This window comes from Sodiomyces alcalophilus, assembly GCF_042370955.1.
Source record: "Sodiomyces alcalophilus JCM 7366 unplaced genomic scaffold ACRALscaffold_1, whole genome shotgun sequence".
Lineage (NCBI taxonomy): Eukaryota > Fungi > Ascomycota > Sordariomycetes > Glomerellales > Plectosphaerellaceae > Sodiomyces > Sodiomyces alcalophilus.
Genome location: NW_027263532.1, coordinates 1,862,277 through 1,881,531, shown reverse-complemented (window position 1 = coordinate 1,881,531; position 19,255 = coordinate 1,862,277). Strand labels below are relative to the sequence as shown.

At 55.5% G+C, this 19,255-nt stretch overlaps 6 protein-coding genes across 6 annotated transcripts; 3 read left to right on the top strand and 3 right to left on the bottom strand.

Moving 5' to 3' along the window:
* Positions 1-131: 131 nt before the first annotated feature.
* ACRALDRAFT_1038939 (uncharacterized protein) lies at positions 132-1,914 on the bottom strand. The gene is made up of 3 exons (XM_071015116.1): positions 1,676-1,914; positions 1,152-1,624; positions 132-1,092 (listed from the first exon to the last, which is right to left on the bottom strand). Exons 1-3 carry the CDS (start codon positions 1,860-1,862, stop codon positions 190-192), a joined length of 1,563 nt encoding a protein of 520 aa, XP_070878918.1. The 5' UTR covers positions 1,863-1,914; the 3' UTR covers positions 132-189.
* A 535-nt stretch (positions 1,915-2,449) lies between these two features.
* ACRALDRAFT_1038940 (uncharacterized protein) lies at positions 2,450-4,303 on the top strand. Its single transcript, XM_071015117.1, has 2 exons — positions 2,450-2,885; positions 2,964-4,303. Exons 1-2 carry the CDS (start codon positions 2,565-2,567, stop codon positions 3,993-3,995), a joined length of 1,353 nt encoding a protein of 450 aa, XP_070878917.1. The 5' UTR covers positions 2,450-2,564; the 3' UTR covers positions 3,996-4,303.
* A 127-nt stretch (positions 4,304-4,430) lies between these two features.
* On the top strand, positions 4,431-7,201 carry ACRALDRAFT_2116058 (uncharacterized protein). The gene is made up of 8 exons (XM_071023738.1): positions 4,431-4,559; positions 4,626-4,985; positions 5,044-5,255; positions 5,314-5,608; positions 5,685-5,769; positions 5,835-6,199; positions 6,258-6,480; positions 6,551-7,201. The coding sequence occupies exons 1-8, from the start codon at positions 4,463-4,465 to the stop codon at positions 7,122-7,124; spliced, it is 2,211 nt and encodes a 736-aa protein (XP_070878916.1). The 5' UTR covers positions 4,431-4,462; the 3' UTR covers positions 7,125-7,201.
* A 179-nt stretch (positions 7,202-7,380) lies between these two features.
* Positions 7,381-9,407, bottom strand: ACRALDRAFT_1060123 (uncharacterized protein). Its single transcript, XM_071016184.1, has one exon. The coding sequence runs from the start codon at positions 8,991-8,993 to the stop codon at positions 7,518-7,520; it is 1,476 nt and encodes a 491-aa protein (XP_070878915.1). The 5' UTR covers positions 8,994-9,407; the 3' UTR covers positions 7,381-7,517.
* A 2,927-nt stretch (positions 9,408-12,334) lies between these two features.
* ACRALDRAFT_2023993 (uncharacterized protein) lies at positions 12,335-17,592 on the top strand (the record flags this gene model as incomplete). Its single annotated transcript, XM_071020181.1, has 3 exons — positions 12,335-13,308; positions 13,389-13,700; positions 13,764-17,592. 3 exons carry the CDS (start codon positions 12,335-12,337, stop codon positions 17,590-17,592), a joined length of 5,115 nt encoding a protein of 1,704 aa, XP_070878914.1.
* A 551-nt stretch (positions 17,593-18,143) lies between these two features.
* On the bottom strand, positions 18,144-19,079 carry ACRALDRAFT_2023992 (glycoside hydrolase family 11 protein; the record flags this gene model as incomplete). Its single annotated transcript, XM_071020180.1, has 3 exons — positions 18,144-18,506; positions 18,599-18,644; positions 18,748-19,079. 3 exons carry the CDS (start codon positions 19,077-19,079, stop codon positions 18,144-18,146), a joined length of 741 nt encoding a protein of 246 aa, XP_070878913.1.
* Positions 19,080-19,255: the final 176 nt, after the last annotated feature.

Here is a 19,255-nt window from a genome sequence, read left to right as displayed (position 1 = left end):
TTATTTCCGACAACCTAACCTCTTCTATTAGCTTCTCCGCGTCTTCCCCAGTTCCCCGGAGTTTTCTCCGGTCCTTTATTGTCAATGATTACACCTCGTTACAACTTGCGGACAGCCCGCGGGCGGGCCGTCCCGACGTTCGGGTCATAAATTCCGTCTCGGCATTCCGCAGTTATATTTCCTCCTACATTAAGCTATGGCCTTCCTCAGCACGTCCATGAACGTCCAGACATCCTCAAAAGTGCAGTACATAGGCACAGGAGCCACGCGGATCACCCCCGGTTTCCTCTTGTCGCAGACAATCCCGCCTTTCTCCAACGCCGCGCTAACCGTATCCAATAAACCATCCCTTAATAGAACACTGAGCTGGGCACCTCGTTGTAGCGGGTCACGCGGGGTGATGAGCCGGAAAGCTGGCTCCTTCGCATCCGCCGGCTGGTCGGCAAGGATGCTGTCCAGGAGAAACTCGGCATAGGCAGTCAACACCAGCGACTTGGACCGCAAGGCAGCCATATCCGTCTTGTCAAACACGGACAGCGCACCGGAAAGCGACGCCAGGTCGATAGCCGACGGGTTGGATAGCTGGAAACCACCGGCGCCGGGGGTAGGTAAGAAATTGTTGTCCATATTGAATCGCACCGACTTGTCGCCGCCGTACCAGCCCGTCAACCTGTGGCGGAATACCGGCCGGCCGTCCTCCGTGTCCATCTCGACCCGGCCGTGCCTCTCGTGCACGAACGCACCGGCGATGGCCCCCGGCCCGGCGTTCTGATACTTATACGTGCACCATGCGGCAAAGTCGACGCCCCAGTCGTGCAGTCGCAATTCGACGTTGCCGGCTGCGTGGGCCAGGTCCCAGCCCACAACGATGCCTCGGTCCTGCGCATGCTTTGTGATGCGCTCCATGTCGAATAGCTGCCCGCTGTAATACTGGATCCCCGGAAAGAGGAGGAGGGCCGTCTCGTCGGCATGTTCGTCGATGACCCGCAAGATGGTATCGGTGGATATGTGGAAGTGTTCGTCGGGCTGGATGGCCACCATTGACCTTGCTGGATCTAACCCGTGCCACCGAATCTGCGACTCGATCACGTACTGGCGATAGGGTTAGTACCTCATGCACTACGTGGGGCGGCAGCTGAGTTCTTGCTCACATAGTCACTAGGAAAGGGCCGCCACTCGAGGATGATCTTGTGCCTCTTCTCCGTTGGCCGGTAGAAGCTCGCCATGAGGAAATGTAGGTTTGCGGTGAGGGTGTTCATGATGACGACCTCGGAGGGGAGAGCACCAACGATGGCGGCGCTTCGTTTTGCGCAGTTTTCGGCCATGTCCTGCCAGGGCACGAGTGGCGACGATGCGAAGGCCCGGAAGTGGCCGTTCACGCCGATGGATGCCCAGGTCTCCAGATGGGCATTAACGTGCCGCCGTACGGCCTTGGGTTGCACGCCGAGGGAGTTGCCGCAAAAGTAAATGCACGGCGTGTCGTCGTCAGGGGTAGGGCAGTCTGGATGTGCTCTATCGGTGCTGTTTGTGTCGTTTGTGCCATTGATGCCATTGTCATGGCCATTGATGTCATTACCAGCAGCCCGATCGACTTTGTCGACACCGCTGGCTACACGGGTGCCGTCTTATGAATTCCCGTCAGCTTTTGCCAGAGAGTCGTAGAATAAGGACCTACCTGGCAAGATGCCATTCAGGTGTCTTTTCCTCAGGGAACCTTTCGTTGGCAGAATAAACTCATCCCGTAGGTGCCGCAGAGGGTCCTGTTGGTCGAGTTTCCGTGCATAATCCAAAGAGCTTGCATGTGCTGGAAACTTGGCGCGGGCCCCGGAGCGAAGCTGGTTGACAAAGTTGGTCGTATCCATCGTGTGGTCGTCAGGTGCGAGTGAGAGGGAGTGTGCCAGATATGAAATGTTGCGAATATTGCCAACCTTCAATATATTTTCAATTTACCCCTCGTAGGGGGGGCTGCCGCTGTCATCATAGGTCCCGTTGCCGGAACGGAGCCCCATCCACATTATCCGATCTCCGACATCCGAACCCGAACTTCCGCTCCGTGCCAAGCTTCCGATGATTGCCGGGTAGGGCCGGCGCGAGGACATGGGTGCAAAGACAGTCACGTCAGTGGCTCCATCTTTGACGAAATCATCATAACGACGGAACTCGGATTTAGTGTAGTGTACCTGGCACGGCGGAATTCTCTTCCAACACCCGTGCCGTGTCAGGTGCTGTGAGACTGTTTTGCGTAGACTGACACTGGTCCATACATGTAGGTGGACCACAAGTCTGTACGATTTGATACTTGAGCTCAGACCACATTCCACGCAGCGGCTGGATACGGGCTGAATTGAGACTTATCTGGGAGGCCCCGAGGTCCTTGTGCAGTCTAGTCGATAGGCTTTAAATAGGCGTCTCCCGCTAAGTCCCGGGTTCAAGGAGCTTAACGAAGAACCTTACATATCCCCCCTAAGGTCAGCTTCTTGAGCACTTCATTACCTGTTTCTATAATCTTGACGACTCTCTTCACTCCTTATCCACAAACCCATGACACATCACTCAACAGCGTCATGTCTCCTCACGCCATATCCCTTGGTGGTAGAATCTCTCAGAAGAAGGCTTTTCTAGACAAGTTCGCTGTTACGAAGAACGGTTTCTTACCATCTGAACCACCCCTCCAGTTTCTCCCCGATCCATATTACGCACCATGGGAGAAACTCGTTCACCACCTCCCCGAGCTGCTGAGGTCCGGCAGGTTTCATGGGAAGGTCCATCAACTGCCGATATTAGAAACGGATAGGCTTTCCAGTGAGGCCGAGTGGAGGCGAGCCTACGTGATTCTCTCTTTCTTAAACCACGCCTTTGTATGGGGAGGTGAGAGGGCAAACGAGGTACGTCTGTAGTCTACTTGGCTAGTGTGGCTTTGAAAGGACGACATTGGGTATTCCAACAGGCTGACATCCCCTTAGAGGTTACCGCCTGCCATCTCGATTCCCCTTCTGCGCGTGTCGAGCCGCCTAGAGTTGCCTCCAGTGGCGACCTATGCGGCTTTGAACCTGTGGAACTTTTCCAGTTCCAGCCCCGATCTGGACTTTACCGACCTCGAACGCCTCGAATCTCTCCACACGTTCACCGGCACCCGGGATGAGGCCTGGTTCTATCTCGTATCGGTAGCGATGGAGGCCGAAGGCGCACACATCGTGCCGTCCATGCTCGAAGCTCTCGAGGCCATCAAGTTCCGAGATTACGATACTATTACCGCGGCCCTCGAGGCACTGACGGGAAGGATCCGCAAGATTGGTGCCTTACTAGAGCGGATGTACGAGCGCTGCGACCCCATGGTGTTCTTCTATAAGATACGGCCTTTCCTCGCGGGAAGCAAGAACATGGCTGCGGCCGGTTTGCCCAACGGCGTGTTCTACGACGAAGGCGACGGGCGGGGCTCTTGGCGACAGCTCCGCGGTGGGAGCAACGGACAGAGTTCCCTGATTCAGTTCCTCGACATAGTTCTCGGGGTCGAGCATGCCTCGTGCGGGAACGCCAGTGCACCGGGCAGCACGAAGGCGAAGAACGGCTCAGCTGGGCGAAAGGACACGGAGCACCAGCCAGCCTTCCACCAGGAAGTCAGAGAATACATGCCCGGACCACATCGCCGATTCCTCGAACATGTCACTAGACTAGGGAGCATCCGGGGGCTTTCCATGCTACCGCACAAGACACCCGAGCAAGAAAAACTACGAGAAGCCTATCAGGGAGCCATCCACGCCTTGACCGAGTTTAGAAATAAACATCTACAGATTGTGGCGCGGTATATCGTTCTACCGTCTAAACGGGCGAACGAAGGCGGGAAGAGGATCAACGGGAAGGTTGATCTGGCCAGTCCATCGGAATTATTTAGGGACTCGCAGCAGCTAACAGGGACGGGTGGGACGTCTTTGCTGCCTTTTCTGAAGCAAACACGGGACGAGACATCACAGGCGGCGGATTCAATGTTGGGATAAAGGGGGCACATAAGATAGGGGGCCCCAATCGGGCATATAGAAGTAGATGGGAAGCTAGAAGGCATTGCGTGGTTCGAGAAACCATTCTTCTCTTGGGTTTCGGTTATATTAAGTAGCATTAAGATATATAATTTGTGGCGGATAGAAGTAATAAAGGAGGCGTATTCTCTCTCTATCTCGAGAATAGGGGGTTAGGGTTATGGAGCTTAGGGGGATCTGAATATCCGCCATCGGATATACATTGTATCGTACATCCGTAATCCCGAAGTCCCCACAATAATACCCAATGAAATAACACGAATCTTCGGAAGACAGAGATGTATTACGTATAATGATCCACTGACTTTTCTAGTTCCTAACTTCCGACTTCCGACTTTCCGACTCCTCTGCCCCCGTCCGCATCCGAATTGGACGTCAATTACACGGCGCAATATACCAGCGTGGCATCCAGGACTTGTATATTCCGGATGAAGAGGTCGTCGAGATTGATGAACGAAGATGATGTCGAACCACCGGTGCGCGTGCGCGTTTCCAATGCCTGCGACACCTGCAAGGCGAGGAAAGGTGAGAAGAATTGAGCCTACGTGCAGACACGACCCCCTGAAGATGCCAATGCTGACCAATTCCAAGTGAAATGCGACGGCAACGTTCCCTGCTCTTACTGCGCCCGTCGCCAACGCGGTTCCTCTTGTCACTACTCCCCCCAGAACCGACGCCGACCGGCTTCGACTGTCCCTCGAGCCTCCGCCACGCCCGAATCTTCCGTGAGGACACCTGACCGACTCGGCCGCCGGGGCCTGGCCCTCTCCCCCGCGACGACGACTGTGTATTCTAGTCAACATGAGCCTCCTCATGGTCGTCAAAATAGCGCAGCTACCCCCGCGTCTCCTCGAGTCAACGCCCATGGTCATGCGGGGGATTCGCTGGCAGACGAGGAGACGGATGTGCCCCGGGAAGCTCGCTTGCTTCGGGACGGCCAGGGGAAGTTGAGTAGGTGACCGCAGACCCTAGAAGCTGACGGCTTCTTCCATTCTGTTAACACATCTAGTTTTCATCGGCGACTGCGCCCCCCTGTCATTCTTCCAGAGTGTGCGGCAGCTCATCACCAGCCGGGTCGATCCCAATGCTTTTGCTCACCAGACCAGTCGCTTCTCCGGACCAGATACTTCCTTATCGAGACCAACCCCTGAGTCCTGCACTTCTCCGCCCGCCCTCCAACATGACACCATTGCCTCGGCCGTGGCAAGCTATTTTGCTGTGGTTTGTTGGAATCCCAAAACGTCCGACGGGAATCGTCCATAGTTGCTAACGTATAAAGACGAACGGGATTGTCGACCTCTTCCCCCATTCTCATCTGGGGGACGACCTCTCCTTTTGGTCCGGCCAGACGGACCGTCCCAGCGATATCTCATCGGCCGTGAATTACCTGGTCCTCGCCATTGGGTACCAGGCAAGCCAAGAGGATCTTGCCTTTGCCTACTTTGACTATGCCAGGGGGATTGCCCTCGCCAACCTCAGCGGGAACCTTACCATTGCGACCATTCAGGCTTTTGTTCTCATCACTCTTTACATGCTAGGGTCGTGTCAGACCAACGGTGCCTTTATCTTCTTTGGTACGATGCTCGCCGTGTGCTCTCAGACGCTTATATTCGTTGTCTACATGTATTCCTCGATAGCTAAACTTGATAGGCATCGCTGTCAGGACTGCCTACTCCATAGGGGTACATCGGACAGAGATCAACGCCAGGTTCGGCACAGAAACCCAGCACCAGCGGTAGGTCGCCATCCCCGGATCCCGAGCCATCAACTAGAAACTCCTTCTCCTGACACAACAGCAAGTGATCGTCTCTGGAAGAGTCTCCGAGTGTTGGATCTTTTCCTGAGCACGTCTATGGGCCGACCCCCCGCCACCTCGGACGTCGACTGCACCGTTCCCTACGGAGCCGCCGATGACAACGGCGTCGAGCAACTCGACACCCTCAACGCCTCGGTCCAGATCTTCCTCATCATCGAGGAGATCGTCGTCGAGGTATACTCGCGGAAGAAGATCTCGTACCAACTAACCGAAGGCATCTCTCGTCGGATACGCGACTGGGCGGCGCAGTGGCTGTCGAGAATCCACAAGCTCGTCGCCGTTAGCTCCGCCGAGGATGACGCCGGGAGTACGGCAGGGGCTTGCCAGGTTATGAGCTCCTATTTTTATGGTGCGTATTTGTTTGTCCCTCAATTGTTTTGTCTTTTGCTTATATCTTGTCTTCGCAGCCATTATTCTGGTGTCGAGGCCCTTTTTGATGTTTGAGATGCACAAACGCCTGTCCGGAGACCTGTCACGACATGGACATACCGCCAACCACAATGACGGCGCACATTCCAGCGTCCGATCGAAACTCGCCGACGCATGCATTGATTCTGCGAGTTTAATGGTAGGGCACGTGGCCGATTTGATTGGGAGAGGACATCTCCAAGGGCACATGCCGTTGATAGTGTGAGCAGCGCCTTTTGTTTCTTCTCGTTCCTTGTTCTCCCCCCTTTCTTCCTTGCTAATTCGCGGCAAGATCTTGGCTTTTCGCCGCCTCCTTAGTCCTCGGCATCGGCCTCCTCGGATCCTTTGGACGGATCCTGGAGAAGTACATGCGGACGTGCATACAGTCCCTCGAGCACTTTTCCACAAACGACACCAACGCCGCGCAGTACGCCCTCATCGCCAAGTCGCTGCTCGCCTCGGCGCTCGGCTTCCTGGAAAAAAGGGAGCTGGAGGAGAGGCAGCGGAGGACCGAGAGCTCGTCCCAGCTCTTCGGACTCGTTCCGCGTCATGGCCCGGAATGCGGAGCCGGGAACATGTCGCAGTCGTCGAGGCCTGATTTGCCCGCGGATCGTCGCGCTTCGGCAGTTGGCGGGGCCACTGCCGCGCCTGGGGCGGGCTACCTGGGCTTCGATACGCCCCATGCCGCTTTTGCTGATGCGGACACGGGGTTCCTGGGGCTGTCGGACGTGCTGCCCCGAACTCCTAGTCTGTCTTCCTTTTTGATGGAGGGGCGGATGGATGGGGGTGATGCGGCGTTTAATGACTTTAACTTGTTCCAACTGTTGGATGGAGGAGGCCACATTGACCTGGGGCCTTATATGTGAACTGGGGATGAAGTGTTGAGAAAGGGGTCGATGGCCTCTACAGGGGGTAGCAAGAAGGGAAAAGGGTCAAGGTGAAAAGGGGTAAAAAAAAAAAAAAAAAAAAAAGGGGGGGGGGGGGGGGGGGGAAGGACCTATAGATGGAATGCACCCAGCAGATGAGCTAGACACGGCTCGACAAGTGACATCTCAAAACTGCCACGGAATGTGTGTCTTAAATGACATGGACCCATTCCGAAGTGGTATCGCATCGTCCTGACTGGGCGGGTTGGACAAGTGAGAGGCACGAGTGCATAGGAAAGGATAAAGTGATTGCTTGCTACCACGACGCCTAGCAACCCACCGCTACAAGACTGTATAAGAACGATACTGATTCAACGCCTCCCCTGGCCTGATTCAGGTACAGAGGGGCTGGGACTTCATCACGGCATACGATGACCCGTTTGCTTTGGTTTTCGTCTTCCCGTCCTCTTTGCCTCCCTCGTCCCCGGGACTAACTTCCTCTTCGTCGCCGTCGTTGGATTTGTCGTCATTCTTCCCTTCGTCGTCGGTCAGGTTCCCGGGCGACTCGGACGAGATGGAGTCGCGAGGCCGCCTCTCGGTGGACATTTCCCTGCCGCTCACGGAGCGGTAGCGCAGGTGGCGCGTAGGCCGGGCATGGCGCTTGCCCTTGGGGTCATCTTGATCGTCATTGTCGTCGTCATTATCATGGTCGTCGTCGTCGTCATCATCGTCGTCGTTGGATTCTCCGTCGGGACCTATACGTTCGGTCGTCATCATGGACGAGGCGTCTATTGAACGTGCGCGGGAATTGCTGCGCGGAGAAAGGGCGTCGACATCCTCATCATCATCGTCATCATCATCATCGTCATCGTCGTCGTTTTCCACGTTGGCGTCGCGGTTGACATTGGTAGTCCCCGACCAGTCAGAGGACGAGGTATGCGAGATATGGCGCCCCGGCTTTCGAGTCCGGCTTTTGCTATCAATGGTGGCGCTCGACGAAGAATTATGGCGGGACGACGACTCGCCCGTCTGGCTGGCGAGATGGACGGCGCGGCGACCGCGACCGCGACGCTTAAAGTTGGCGTTGAGAGCCGAGTCGACGGCGGTCTTGCCGGTGCAAGCGGCGACAATGTCACGCTTGAGGCGGGCGTGGCCGTCGACCTCGAGGGGCTCGGCGTTGTTGATGCAGATTTCGTCGACCCAGAGGACGGTAAAGGGGCGCTTGCGGGCGCGGTCGCGGATGGCGAGCAGGGCGTCGTACAGGCCGACGTGGACGTGGGCGCGCAGGCCGTTGAGGTGCATGGGGCGGAGGTCGTCGCCGGGCTCGTACTTGAGCATCTGGAAGGACACCTCGCGCAGGTCGGCGTGGAAGAGGAGCGTCTCGAGCGGCTCGTCGGGGGTCATGGCGGAGAAGACGAGGAGGAGGCGGATGAACTTGGGCCAGCGGATGTTGCCGTATCGGAAGGGCGCGGCGTCGTCGAGGGAGCGGGTCGGGTTGGGGTCGAAGGCGTCCCCGATGGTGATGGCGAGGTCGTCGCTTAGGCGAAGGGTGCAGTACTTCTCGAGGGTCGGGGGTAGGGACGAGGTGGCCAGTAGCGATTCTTGAGGCTGCTGCGACGCAATCTTGCCCGTGGTGGTCGTGTCCCCTTTGGCGTCGGCATCGGAGACTCGGATGCTGGGAGTAGACGAAGCGTCGCCGTTGGGGGGATGGGCGTCGGCGCCGCTGTCTTTGCCTTTCCCATCGTCCTTGTGGTGATGTTTGGATCGAAAGGCGGCGACCTTGTGTAATGTGTGAGAGATGCCGAGGCGCTTCTTCAAATGGTGAAGGCCGTGTCCATGGCCTTGAACTTGGGCGGTAGATTGCGGCATTGTTGCTATGTTGACCTCGTGCTCGATTGACGGCTGGGCGAAGATCTCTGTAGACTGCTGGGGGCGTGGGAATAGAAGCAGACAGTAGCCATTGAAGGGATGGAGTTGTCGAATAGGTTGAAATGACGTCGCACCGGGTGCTAAGAAGCTGGGAGTGAGTGCCAGTGCTCCTATGCCAAGGGTTGGCGGTCTTGTTGGGAGAGTGTTCCGCGGTAGCAACGACAGGCAAAGATAAGGGGAGAAGACGAAGAACTAGACGCCGGTTGAACTAGTAAAACCAGATAGACTGACTGGCAACGGCTAGAGACCGCGTTGGACTAAAGCAAAGCCTATAAGTGGAAGGAAAGCTAGCGGTTGGTATGCAAAAAGGGGTTGTCCAAGAACTGAGCCCAAGTCGCAAAACAGAGGCAAGACGGGAAAAGGGAACAGAGAAGAAAAGCCCCATGGGAGGCCACAAACACCCTGTAAATATTACCTTGGCTATCTAAAGCGAAGGGCTTGGCGAGCCCCCCTCGCACGTAATCCGGTGACTAAGGGGCATATTGGAGATGAACGACTGGTCAGCACCGGGGAGCACACGACTTGGCGTTGAAGCAAGCCCAAGACCACTGATCCTCTTGGCGATGTCGGTCTGATCAGACTATTCGACAAAAAGGGGGCCCATGTGGACTTGTAGGCTTGGCTTCTTGGCTGCTTGGCTTTTGTCTTGGCTGTCCATTGAGTACTCCGATAAGGGAAAACGAAAAGAAAAGATAAACTAAGGGCTAAAGTAGGAATCCATCGGTAACAATAATTGGTTTGTCGAGATATCCAGAGCATCGTCAAAGTCTCGGCAGCCGCATAGACAAGATGAAGTCGGATTAAAGCCAAGGCGCATCGTGTTTTTACCGCGGGATAGCCGCCGCCTCCAATGACTGTCTTTGTTCCGACCTTCTAAACGCCCAAATCGATGCTTCTAGTTTTGAGAGGTTCGGAAAAAGCTCGATTGCGTTGCCGTTCGATCCGGTCCGGACTGGCGATGCCCACTTAAAGCCCCCACGCCCCCCCCTTTTTTTTTCTTTTTTTTTTGTCCCTTTTTCCCCCTTTCCCCCCTATTTCCCTAATGTCAGGTGACCTAGGTCTCGCCATCCCGTGACTTGGTCTCGCATTACTGTGCTTCGTACTACGTATAATTACTTGTCGATTCACTGGAACTGGACGCAGATCATCGCCTGGCTTTACCTCCATGTCGGCCTTGGTGTTCCGCTACCACGAATAACATGATTCTATATACCGTTCTTAAACAGAGGCCATGTATTTACGTAACTTTTGCACTCAGTTGCCTATCTTGTGTCCGTCTTCATACGTCTTATATGCGTGTTTATGTGTTCGAAATGCTTTACACGACGACAAGTGGCATAATGCGGCATGCGACCCGAGGACAGCGTGGGTTCATTCATCCTGCACAATTCAATGGCCGAAGTAATAGTACGAGGAGATGAAAGAATAGCAATAGTCGCTGGAAATAATTGATGGCTATAGTAGATGAACCGTGCTACAACGTGAAGACAGCCCAGGACGTCCAAATTGTAAGAGAGTCAAGAGATCGACAATCATACATTCGGATTCAGAATCAAGTTTAGTACGATCTTGTCTGAAGTTGTCTCGACCCACGTCCTACTACTGGTTCTTTTGCCTTACTCATGGAACAGCAACGAAGTCAACAGTCATGATAGACCCGTGCCAACTAGGCTTCACATCTTATTGCCCATCGAATCCTCTGCTCTGACATCAATTTCTTTTCCTTGCCAACTGGCTCGGGTCTAGACTCCTATGAACACACGAAGAGGCGACTTGAGGAAACTTAGCCTGTCGGCTGGGGCTAGAACACGATACGAGGCTGCGAGCTGCGAGCTGCGACGGTATGCGGGCCCAAGGAATTTTTTATTTATTTCTCTCTGACAAAAAGGCCATTCTGACGCGAAATCGTAAAGTGAGGGGAGTCACGATGCCAACCTGCCACTGGAAAAGGGGGAACTGACTGGGTCATGGTTGTAGCTGGTTAACTAATAGCTATGTGGTTCGTCTCAGCGCAGGTAAACTTGGATATTCCGTGTCTCGCGTTTCCCAGATCGTGATCATATCTAACACTGGTCTCACAATCACACATGTTCATGGCCATTTAGACTACATCATACATGGGTTTCTTCAGAATGCCACTGCTAGTTCATCTGTCAACAGTCAACACCATCGCTCGTAATCCAACCCCACTCTCCAAGATTACAAGTCCCGGCATGGTTCGCTTCTTAGATTTGTTGTCTCAGTCTTATAAAGCGGGACCGTGGCGCGGAACTATCAACCAAGTGCCGTGCCGATAATCTCAACATTTCAGAGCGGCACTTCCTCGGCGGGACTACGCGCAACTCCATTCCTCGGACTTGAACCTCTCACTTATACCGACTGGCACACTCAACCACGAACATCTACCCACGTAGAATCTTCTACTTTGCACTGCACTACATCTTTACCCGTGTGAAGTGCCTCTACTGCCCGTAGATAGTCGCCGTCGCTTCAAAGACGCAGAATATCACTTTGTCCTCTTACACGGACTGGGCTAACCACATGGCCAAAGAGCTTATCCAGTGAAAACTTGAATCTCCTCAACTCCCCTGCAACACATCTCAACATCAACTTTGCTTGCTAAGAATGTGGATGTGACTCTCATCGTATGGGGCTCCGCTATAGTCTTATGACACCATCGTGACACCCAGAAGAGCCCGTATGAAAGCACGGGGTACAAGGTAGGCTTTAGACTGGGCTGGTCATGGCCTACCTTCTGCTGTCGTCCATCATGGTCGTAGGGCTCGCTATAAGTCGCTTGGACCACCAGGGGCCCAGCCACCTCGGAGCCTGCACATCTACCTTAGCAGTGGGCATTCTGAATTCCAAAGGCGCGGCAGCCAGTCGTAGACCCTATGATATGTGCAATCTTCACCACGACACATCTCACGATGGATCATTGGCCCCCGTAGTCGTCATGTGTGGGAAGTCGTGCCGCAGGGAGACGAGGCAGGACAATTCTCGCCATTCCATGCCGAGGCACCCGAACAATCGAGATCAAGGCGAGACCAGATGGCTGGAGTACGCGATGAAATGGGGGGCGCGTGCCGAACCACATGTCCTCGGAAGCTCTTGGGAGATCATCATGATACACCTTACAGTACATAACACTGGCATATATGAGAACACCGGTTCCCAGTCTTTTTGTCTCTCATTCATCACTGCCAACTGTCCCGAGGAACGGGGCCTTACAGGGGGTCATGTCGACAGAGATTTCCACTTACACGGCCACCCTTGCCGCCATGGTAACAGAACACCAAGACGAGCGTGAAAAACTTGCGAGGGAGATGCTAGAGCTTCTCAGACTGCCGCCCTCCGACGTCGCACGGAGTGAGAAGCTTCAAACATGGGCCCAAACATCCCATGCCGAAAGAGCTTTCCTTCTGTCTTCCATCCCCTCGCCATCTGATCCCTCTTTTCGTCCGCTCCATCTCCTGTCCCTTCTCATGAGGCTTCCCGGTACCTGGCCTCCCCTTCCCCTTATCCAATGCTATGACCGTCTGTCCCGAAACCTACCCAGGGAAATGCACCACGGACAGCATGAACACTTCATCAGGGACACCGAGGAGGCCGTCAAGCGCTCTTACCAGTCACTAGCTCAGTTAATTAGACAGGACGACCGGCCCGCCTTGCGCTCAATACGACCGAACGACTTTATTACACACGGCGGTTTAAGAAACTTTGTCGCAACCTTCGCCTTGCCCCTTGAACTTGAACCGGCCTCCTCGTCTAAGCCAGTCGTCGTCATCGCTTTGCCCAATGGGCCACTAATGGCCGCTCTTACTATCGCCGTGGCCACCTATTACACCGCCGTCCCGATCGACCCAGCAGCAGGACCAGACGAGTTCCAAGCCGACGTCTTCCAGGTTGGTGCACGTTGCGTCTTGACCACTGCTGATGAGTTTGAGAGACTTCACCTGGGAGACTACAAGGCACTGCAGGACAATGTTTCTATCCTCCTTGTCGAGGTCGATGGCGGCATCATAGTCCTGCGAGGTCCAGACGGCAGTCCTTCACCTCCAATAACCGGCTCGCAACCCACCCCTAATCAACCAGACGACGTCGTTATCATACACGTGAAAGGTGGCATCTGGGGGGCGAGAGAGTTGATCCCATTCACACTACATACTGTCGTCGCCAAAGCCGTCAGAGCCATTCACGACTGGCATCTTACCCCTGACGATACTTGTCTTGGTCTGGTGGGTGTTCACAATCTGTATGTCCGCTCCCCTTTCCCTTTCCCCCTTTCCCTCACATAGTCATATTCAGGAGATCGTTACTAAGTCTGCCGTCTAGTGGAGGGTTGGTCTGGAATGTGCTTGCTCCCATCTTGTCCGGTGGATCGACCATCTGTTGTCCATCTTTTGATGCAAACCTCTTCTGGGATATGACCGAGGAGATCCAGATTCAACCCACCTGGTATCAAGCCGCGCCTTCTGTGCACCACGTCATCCTGAAAAAGGGGCCGTCTCGTATTCGCACAGAGGCCTTGCCCAAAAGTAAAATTCGGCTGGCCTGCATCACCGAGGGAAATGTGGCCCCCTATCTGGAACGTCGGCTCCGTGATACATTCCAATGCGTGGTCCTGCTGGGCCACGACGCCGAGAGGTAAGACTCCACTCAGATCCCGTCTCCCTCACACCTCCTGACTTCTCAACTAACGCATATCAGATCCATTCCACCCCCTCCGCCACCTCTATCCGGGGGTGAGTGTAATGAGGAGCCTGACGCTCCAACTATACCTTGTCGTGTCTACACTCCCATCCAGTCCAGGTCCACCATCACCACACCAGATCACTCACCGTACAACAAAGATGGCTTCATCAACGCGAATCATCTCGATTACCTCGGCGACGATGGGTACCTCTACGTCATGGGACGGGGCAAAGACATCATCAACCGAGGCGGCCAGCTCATCTCGCCTTTCGAGATCGAAAAGGCCATCATGTCGGCTGCCGCGTCGACAAACTCACCCATCAGCGGCCGGGTAGCCGACGCGCTGGCCTTCTCCGTCGCCCACGACGTGCTGCATGAAGTCCCAGCAGTGGTCCTTGTGCCTTCTCCCCCGGACAGCCCACGCGTAGATATCAAGACCCTGCACAGCGCTCTGCGTCACTGCCTCACGCAGTCGAAATGGCCCGCCTTGATCGTCTACATGGACGACCTCCCGAGAAGAAACGGCAAGGTCCTTCGCATCAAGCTGCGGAAGCGCCTCGCACTCCCCGCATTGACCGACAAGACCCCCTATTTAGCTCGGCACTGGGAAGCGAGCTGTCCGCCCCCCGATGCCAGTCTGTCGACCAACATCGTATGTTCCCCGTGCGGCATTGACAAGACCGCCATCATCTCCACCATGAGGTCTGTCGTCCCCAGTGGCTTCCAGGCCTGCATCAGGATGAACCAGCAGGACGGCTACCTCGAGGCCTTTGTGGCACCCAAGACCCCCGACACCCCTCCCCTTACCCCCGACTGGGTCAAGCATATCCGACAGCTCATGTTCCGGTCGATAGACAACTACATGGTGCCGAACAACGTGCATCTCCTCGCCGAGCCGTTCCCGGAAGACCCCCTCGGCGTGGTGGACGAAGACCGTCTCCATGAGATGATGGACGAGCTGCACGACGCGCAAAAGAGCAGCCTGGCCGTCTCGACGGAGGAGCGGATCATCAGGGCGTTTTCCCAGGTCCTATCGTGGGACCCGGGCAAGATCGACGCGGGAACCGACTTTTTCTCTCTCGGCGGAGATTCCGTCAAGGCAAACGAACTCCTGAACGCCCTACGGGCCGACTTTAACATCCACCTCCCGGCCGGTCTCGTCTTCAACCACGGCACGGTCAAGGCCATCTCGACCTACATCGACGCCACTCTTCCCTCGTCCCCCGACGGGTTCAAGACCGACGACGCCGTGCCTCACAAGGGCTGTACCGAGACCCGGAGCTCCACCAACAAGCTCCTGATGGCGGCCCAGCTCCTGCCCCTGGTGGTATTCTACCCCATGCGCCGTGCGTTCCAGTGGAGCGTCTTCCTCGGCTTCCTCAGCTACACGCGGTTCTGGCCCACCACCAACGTCGTCGAGGGCCGGTTTTTCAACCTCGTCTTCGCCATCACGCTGGCCTACATCGTTGTCCAGACTATCACGCCGTTCCTCGGCATCGCCGCCAAGTGGATCATCATCGGGCGCTACCGACCCGGCCTCTACCCGATGTGGGGGTCCTACCACACCCGCTGGTGGATGGTCCAGAAGATCACGAGCCTCTGCGGTTCGGGCTTCTTCAACGCCAGCGACGGGCTGAAGACCCTCTATTGTCGCCTCATGGGCGCAAAAGTCGGGAAGAATGTCAAGCTGGTCGGCGCTTCTCTCAGCGAGTGGGATCTCCTGGATATCAGGGACGGGGTGACCCTGGGCCCGGGATCCGTGTGCCGGCCCTTTGCTGCCGAGGCCAACACGTCCATGTACCTCGGTCGCATCGTCATCGGGGAGAACGCCTCGGTGGGGATAGGCTCGGTCGTGGCACCGGGCAGTACCATCCCTCCCAATGTCTGTATTGGGCCCAACTCGTCCAGCTGGGAGCTTGGAGACGCCGAGGAGTCCAACCGTGACCTCTTGCCCTCCAGGGCGCCAGGTCCTCATTGGGCTCTCTGGCTCTTCCTGACCCTCCCCATTTTCGCCGTTGGGTGGTTCATTACCCTCATCCCCTGGTTCTTGGGCTTGGCCGGCCTGATTGTCGACAAGCCGGATTACAGCAGAGTCCCCCTGCGGGAGATTCTCGTCTGGTTCCCCACGAACCCCGCCGTGGGATACCATTACCTGGCCCTCGTTCTCCGATCCCTCTTCAGCCCTCCCATTCTTTTAGCTTTCACCGCCTGTGTCAAGAAGCTGCTCGACCTGTTTCTAGGCGAGTTGCAGCCAGGACCCTCTCAGGGGCGCAGCAACATCGACACGTGGAGGAGGGCCCTTATAAAGACTTTACTTCCCGAGTCCCGCCTTCGGGAGGCCACCGAGTTGTTTGGGCAGCACCATGAGGCTACGTCCGTTGCCTTGAGGATGCTGGGCGCCCGGATCGGTCAAAGGGTATACTGGCCGAGCATGGGCCCCTATATTGGCGACTACCACCTCTTGGACATTGGCAACGACGTTGTTCTCGGACCGCGAACACAGTTTGTGACGTCCGACGCCTCCGGCTCGGAGAAGATCTGCATCCGGGATGGCGCCATGGTTGATGACCGGGTCTGCCTCCTGCCCGGCGTAGAAATCGGGGAGAATACAATGATGGGCACCGCAACGCTTGCTCGCAGAGGCGGTGTATACCCAGAGGGGACGTACATTGGTTCGAGGGGAGGCGACTGTATCAGTTGGCTCACTGGTTGGAAACACACAAAAAGGAGGCCACCCCTGAGCCCTTCAGGAGCTTCTCACGGGCAAAAGATGTCCGATAGCGACACACTGGTAACAAGAAAGGGCCTTCAACATATGGGGAGCAACGACACACTCGTCGGTGTTGAGAGGCCTTCAAGGCAATGGACAGTCGGAACGGACTTTGAGCATAGTATTTCCGATAAACGGCACGCTGGGCACCCGCGACGCGACTCGCCCTTCGACCGGGCGTTCTACGACCAGAAAGCCCCCTACCACGTCTTCGGGCAAAAGACCATCTTCCTCTACTCGGCCTTCATGTCGGTCTTCACGGCGTTCTACTGGAACGTCCCGGTCATCTGCTCGATCAAGCTGGTGGGACGCATCGTCCACAATCACATCCAGGCCACGGAGACCGTCTTTCATGATAACGCATATTTCGTTCTCGTTCTGTACATCGTATCCACCATCAGCATGTGCATCCTGACCACCATGCAGGCCATCCTGACAGTGGCGGTCGTCATCGGCGCGAAATGGGCCCTCCTCGGCCGGACCGTGCCGGGGAACTACGACTGGGACAAGTCTCCCTACTGCCAACGCCGCCAGCTGTTCCTCATCATCGAGAGGCTGATCCACCGCTGCTACCGTATGAAGGGCATCCCGGGTCTGCTGACGGGCACGCACTGGCTCGTGTTGTACTACCGTGCCCTGGGGGCCACCATCGGAGAAGACTGCGCCCTCTTCGCCAACGGGAAGCCCAGCTTTATGTTTACGGAGCCGGATCTTATCATCCTGGGGGATCGGGTAGCCATGGACGACGTGAATCTCAGGGCACACAGGGACGTCCGTGGCAAGTTCGATCTGGAGAGGGTCGAGGTGGGTGACAGGTGCGTCTTGAGGACGGGGAGCAGCATGCTCAGCGGCGCCACGATGAAGAACGACAGCTGCCTCCTTGAGCATACGCTTATCATGGGTGGCGATGTTGTGGAAAAGTGCTGGACCATGCAAGGATGGCCTGCGGAGAGGTTCAGCGGGAATAGGGTGAACCTAGTTGACATGGAGGACCTGAAGGCTGTAGTTGACGACGTGAAGCCTGACCCTGAGGGATCCCGCAACAACTCGGATGCCACTCTGGTTACACATTAGATAGGTGTGAGAGGAAGGTTGATGGCGGGACAAGGGGTGCTCGAGACAGACTCAACCACATTGCATATGGGAAAGAACATGAAGGTTATGCCTGGATTATAGCGACTAAAAAGGGAGGTCAGTTTGGCGTGATGATACTTTAATAAGTAATGATTTTGTGGTTGCTATCCACACAGCATCCACCTGAAGTTATTGTTCCCGTCCTCTTATGGCTCAGTATCCGCTGGCCACGAGCGATAGACACTGATACCATACTGGAGGTTGGAGTTGTGCTCACATTGGAAGCCCTGGGATGATCTCCTAGCTGTTGATCAGCCTTTGAATCTCTCTGTCTGTAATAGACTGAATAATCACCTCCCCCCCGTGTCAGTTTTCTCATCTATACCTTCAATCCAGAAACCGAACACTCAGTACAACTTGACAATACTCAAACCTCAACTCTCAGTTCACAGCTCACAGTTGAGCTTACGGCTCACAGCACTGTTCACTGTTCACAACTCGCATCCCACACCCCTTATAGCAGCTGGCCTAGTACCTGCAAAAGATGTAAACTAGGCAGGTCCTCCCAGGATCTCAAGTTCAGCACTTCCTCGGCTAATATACCAGCCCTCAACCGAGAGTATCATGAAACTATGCTGGCTAAGATTCATGCCGACTGCTGACCATGCATCGAATATCTCCCCCGTATTGATGGTCCCTCCCGACCGCTTCGTCTTGCGAACTGCGTAGTATTTGTGTATAATCGGTTGCCCAAGGCCGGGACGAATAATGTGTTCCCGATACATTTGGTACACCCCAAAGCTGGTCGTGACTTCGGTTATGAGGGGCATCCAGTCTCCGAACTCGACGTTAGTGTCCTCTACGATGAAATATTCGATCATCGGGTCGCGCGTCCAGCCGTATACGCCGACGAACTATTGTAGCAGCAAAGTCAGACCAGGGTCACATGGAAAATGCACGCACGATGAACACGAATCGGCGTAGAAGAAATGGGAATAGCACTTACGGCTAGTCCAGACGTAACGTTAAGATGGGCCGTGTACTCGAATTCCCTGGAATGACATGTGTTAGTCGGGCACTCGCCATGCCATCACAAGGTGCTACCATTGTGACGTCTAGTAGTCTTGAGATTTGAGTCTTTAGGGCTGGTCTCACCTCCGATTACTCTGGCCCTCGCCCCAGCCTTTCCCAAAGTAAAAGGTCATGTCCTGGTTCCATACCGCACTGAGACCACCGCCTGGATTCAGGTGAAGCTCGACATCGAGATGAGGTGTGTTCGAGCTCCAGGCGTCATTCCACCATTGGTAAAAGTATCCATCGTGTGTCCCGGTGCTGGGCTGTGGTCCAATCGGTAATGGAGACTGCCTCGCTTGTATCAGATTACCTCTTGGCCCCAGAATGCCAGCCCCCGCCTCGCGCGTTGGTAGGGCCGTGACACTGGCAGCCGCCGCCGTAAGGGCGGTAACAAGGCCCGCGAGGGAAACCATGCCGACTAGTCACCGATCACAGGCACTGGGCAAAGGTGGTTCAGAGTCTTGAAGCTGAGAGAAGAAGCACGAGCAGAGGATAGTTGGTTCTGGCAGTGCTGTTCGTTCAAACTTCCAAGATCAAGATGAGACCGTCAAAGCATACGCACAGCCTATATCCTATATATACTGCAAAA

Excerpts from the sequence above, each read along its gene's own strand:
- ACRALDRAFT_1038940 (XM_071015117.1), top strand. The coding sequence starts at position 2,565 with ATGTCTCCTCACGCCATATCCCTTGGTGGTAGAATCTCTCAGAAGAAG. Across the intron at positions 2,886-2,963 it reads GAGGTGAGAGGGCAAACGAG|AGGTTACCGCCTGCCATCTC; the intron begins GTACGTCTGTAG and ends ACATCCCCTTAG.
- ACRALDRAFT_2116058 (XM_071023738.1), top strand. The coding sequence starts at position 4,463 with ATGAAGAGGTCGTCGAGATTGATGAACGAAGATGATGTCGAACCACCG. Across the intron at positions 6,200-6,257 it reads TATGAGCTCCTATTTTTATG|CCATTATTCTGGTGTCGAGG; the intron begins GTGCGTATTTGT and ends TTGTCTTCGCAG. Across the intron at positions 6,481-6,550 it reads GGGCACATGCCGTTGATAGT|ATCTTGGCTTTTCGCCGCCT; the intron begins GTGAGCAGCGCC and ends ATTCGCGGCAAG.
- ACRALDRAFT_1060123 (XM_071016184.1), bottom strand. The coding sequence starts at position 8,993 with ATGCCGCAATCTACCGCCCAAGTTCAAGGCCATGGACACGGCCTTCAC.
- ACRALDRAFT_1038939 (XM_071015116.1), bottom strand. The coding sequence starts at position 1,862 with ATGGATACGACCAACTTTGTCAACCAGCTTCGCTCCGGGGCCCGCGCC. Across the intron at positions 1,625-1,675 it reads CCTGAATGGCATCTTGCCAG|ACGGCACCCGTGTAGCCAGC; the intron begins GTAGGTCCTTAT and ends GGAATTCATAAG. Across the intron at positions 1,093-1,151 it reads GGCCCTTTCCTAGTGACTAT|TACGTGATCGAGTCGCAGAT; the intron begins GTGAGCAAGAAC and ends CCCTATCGCCAG.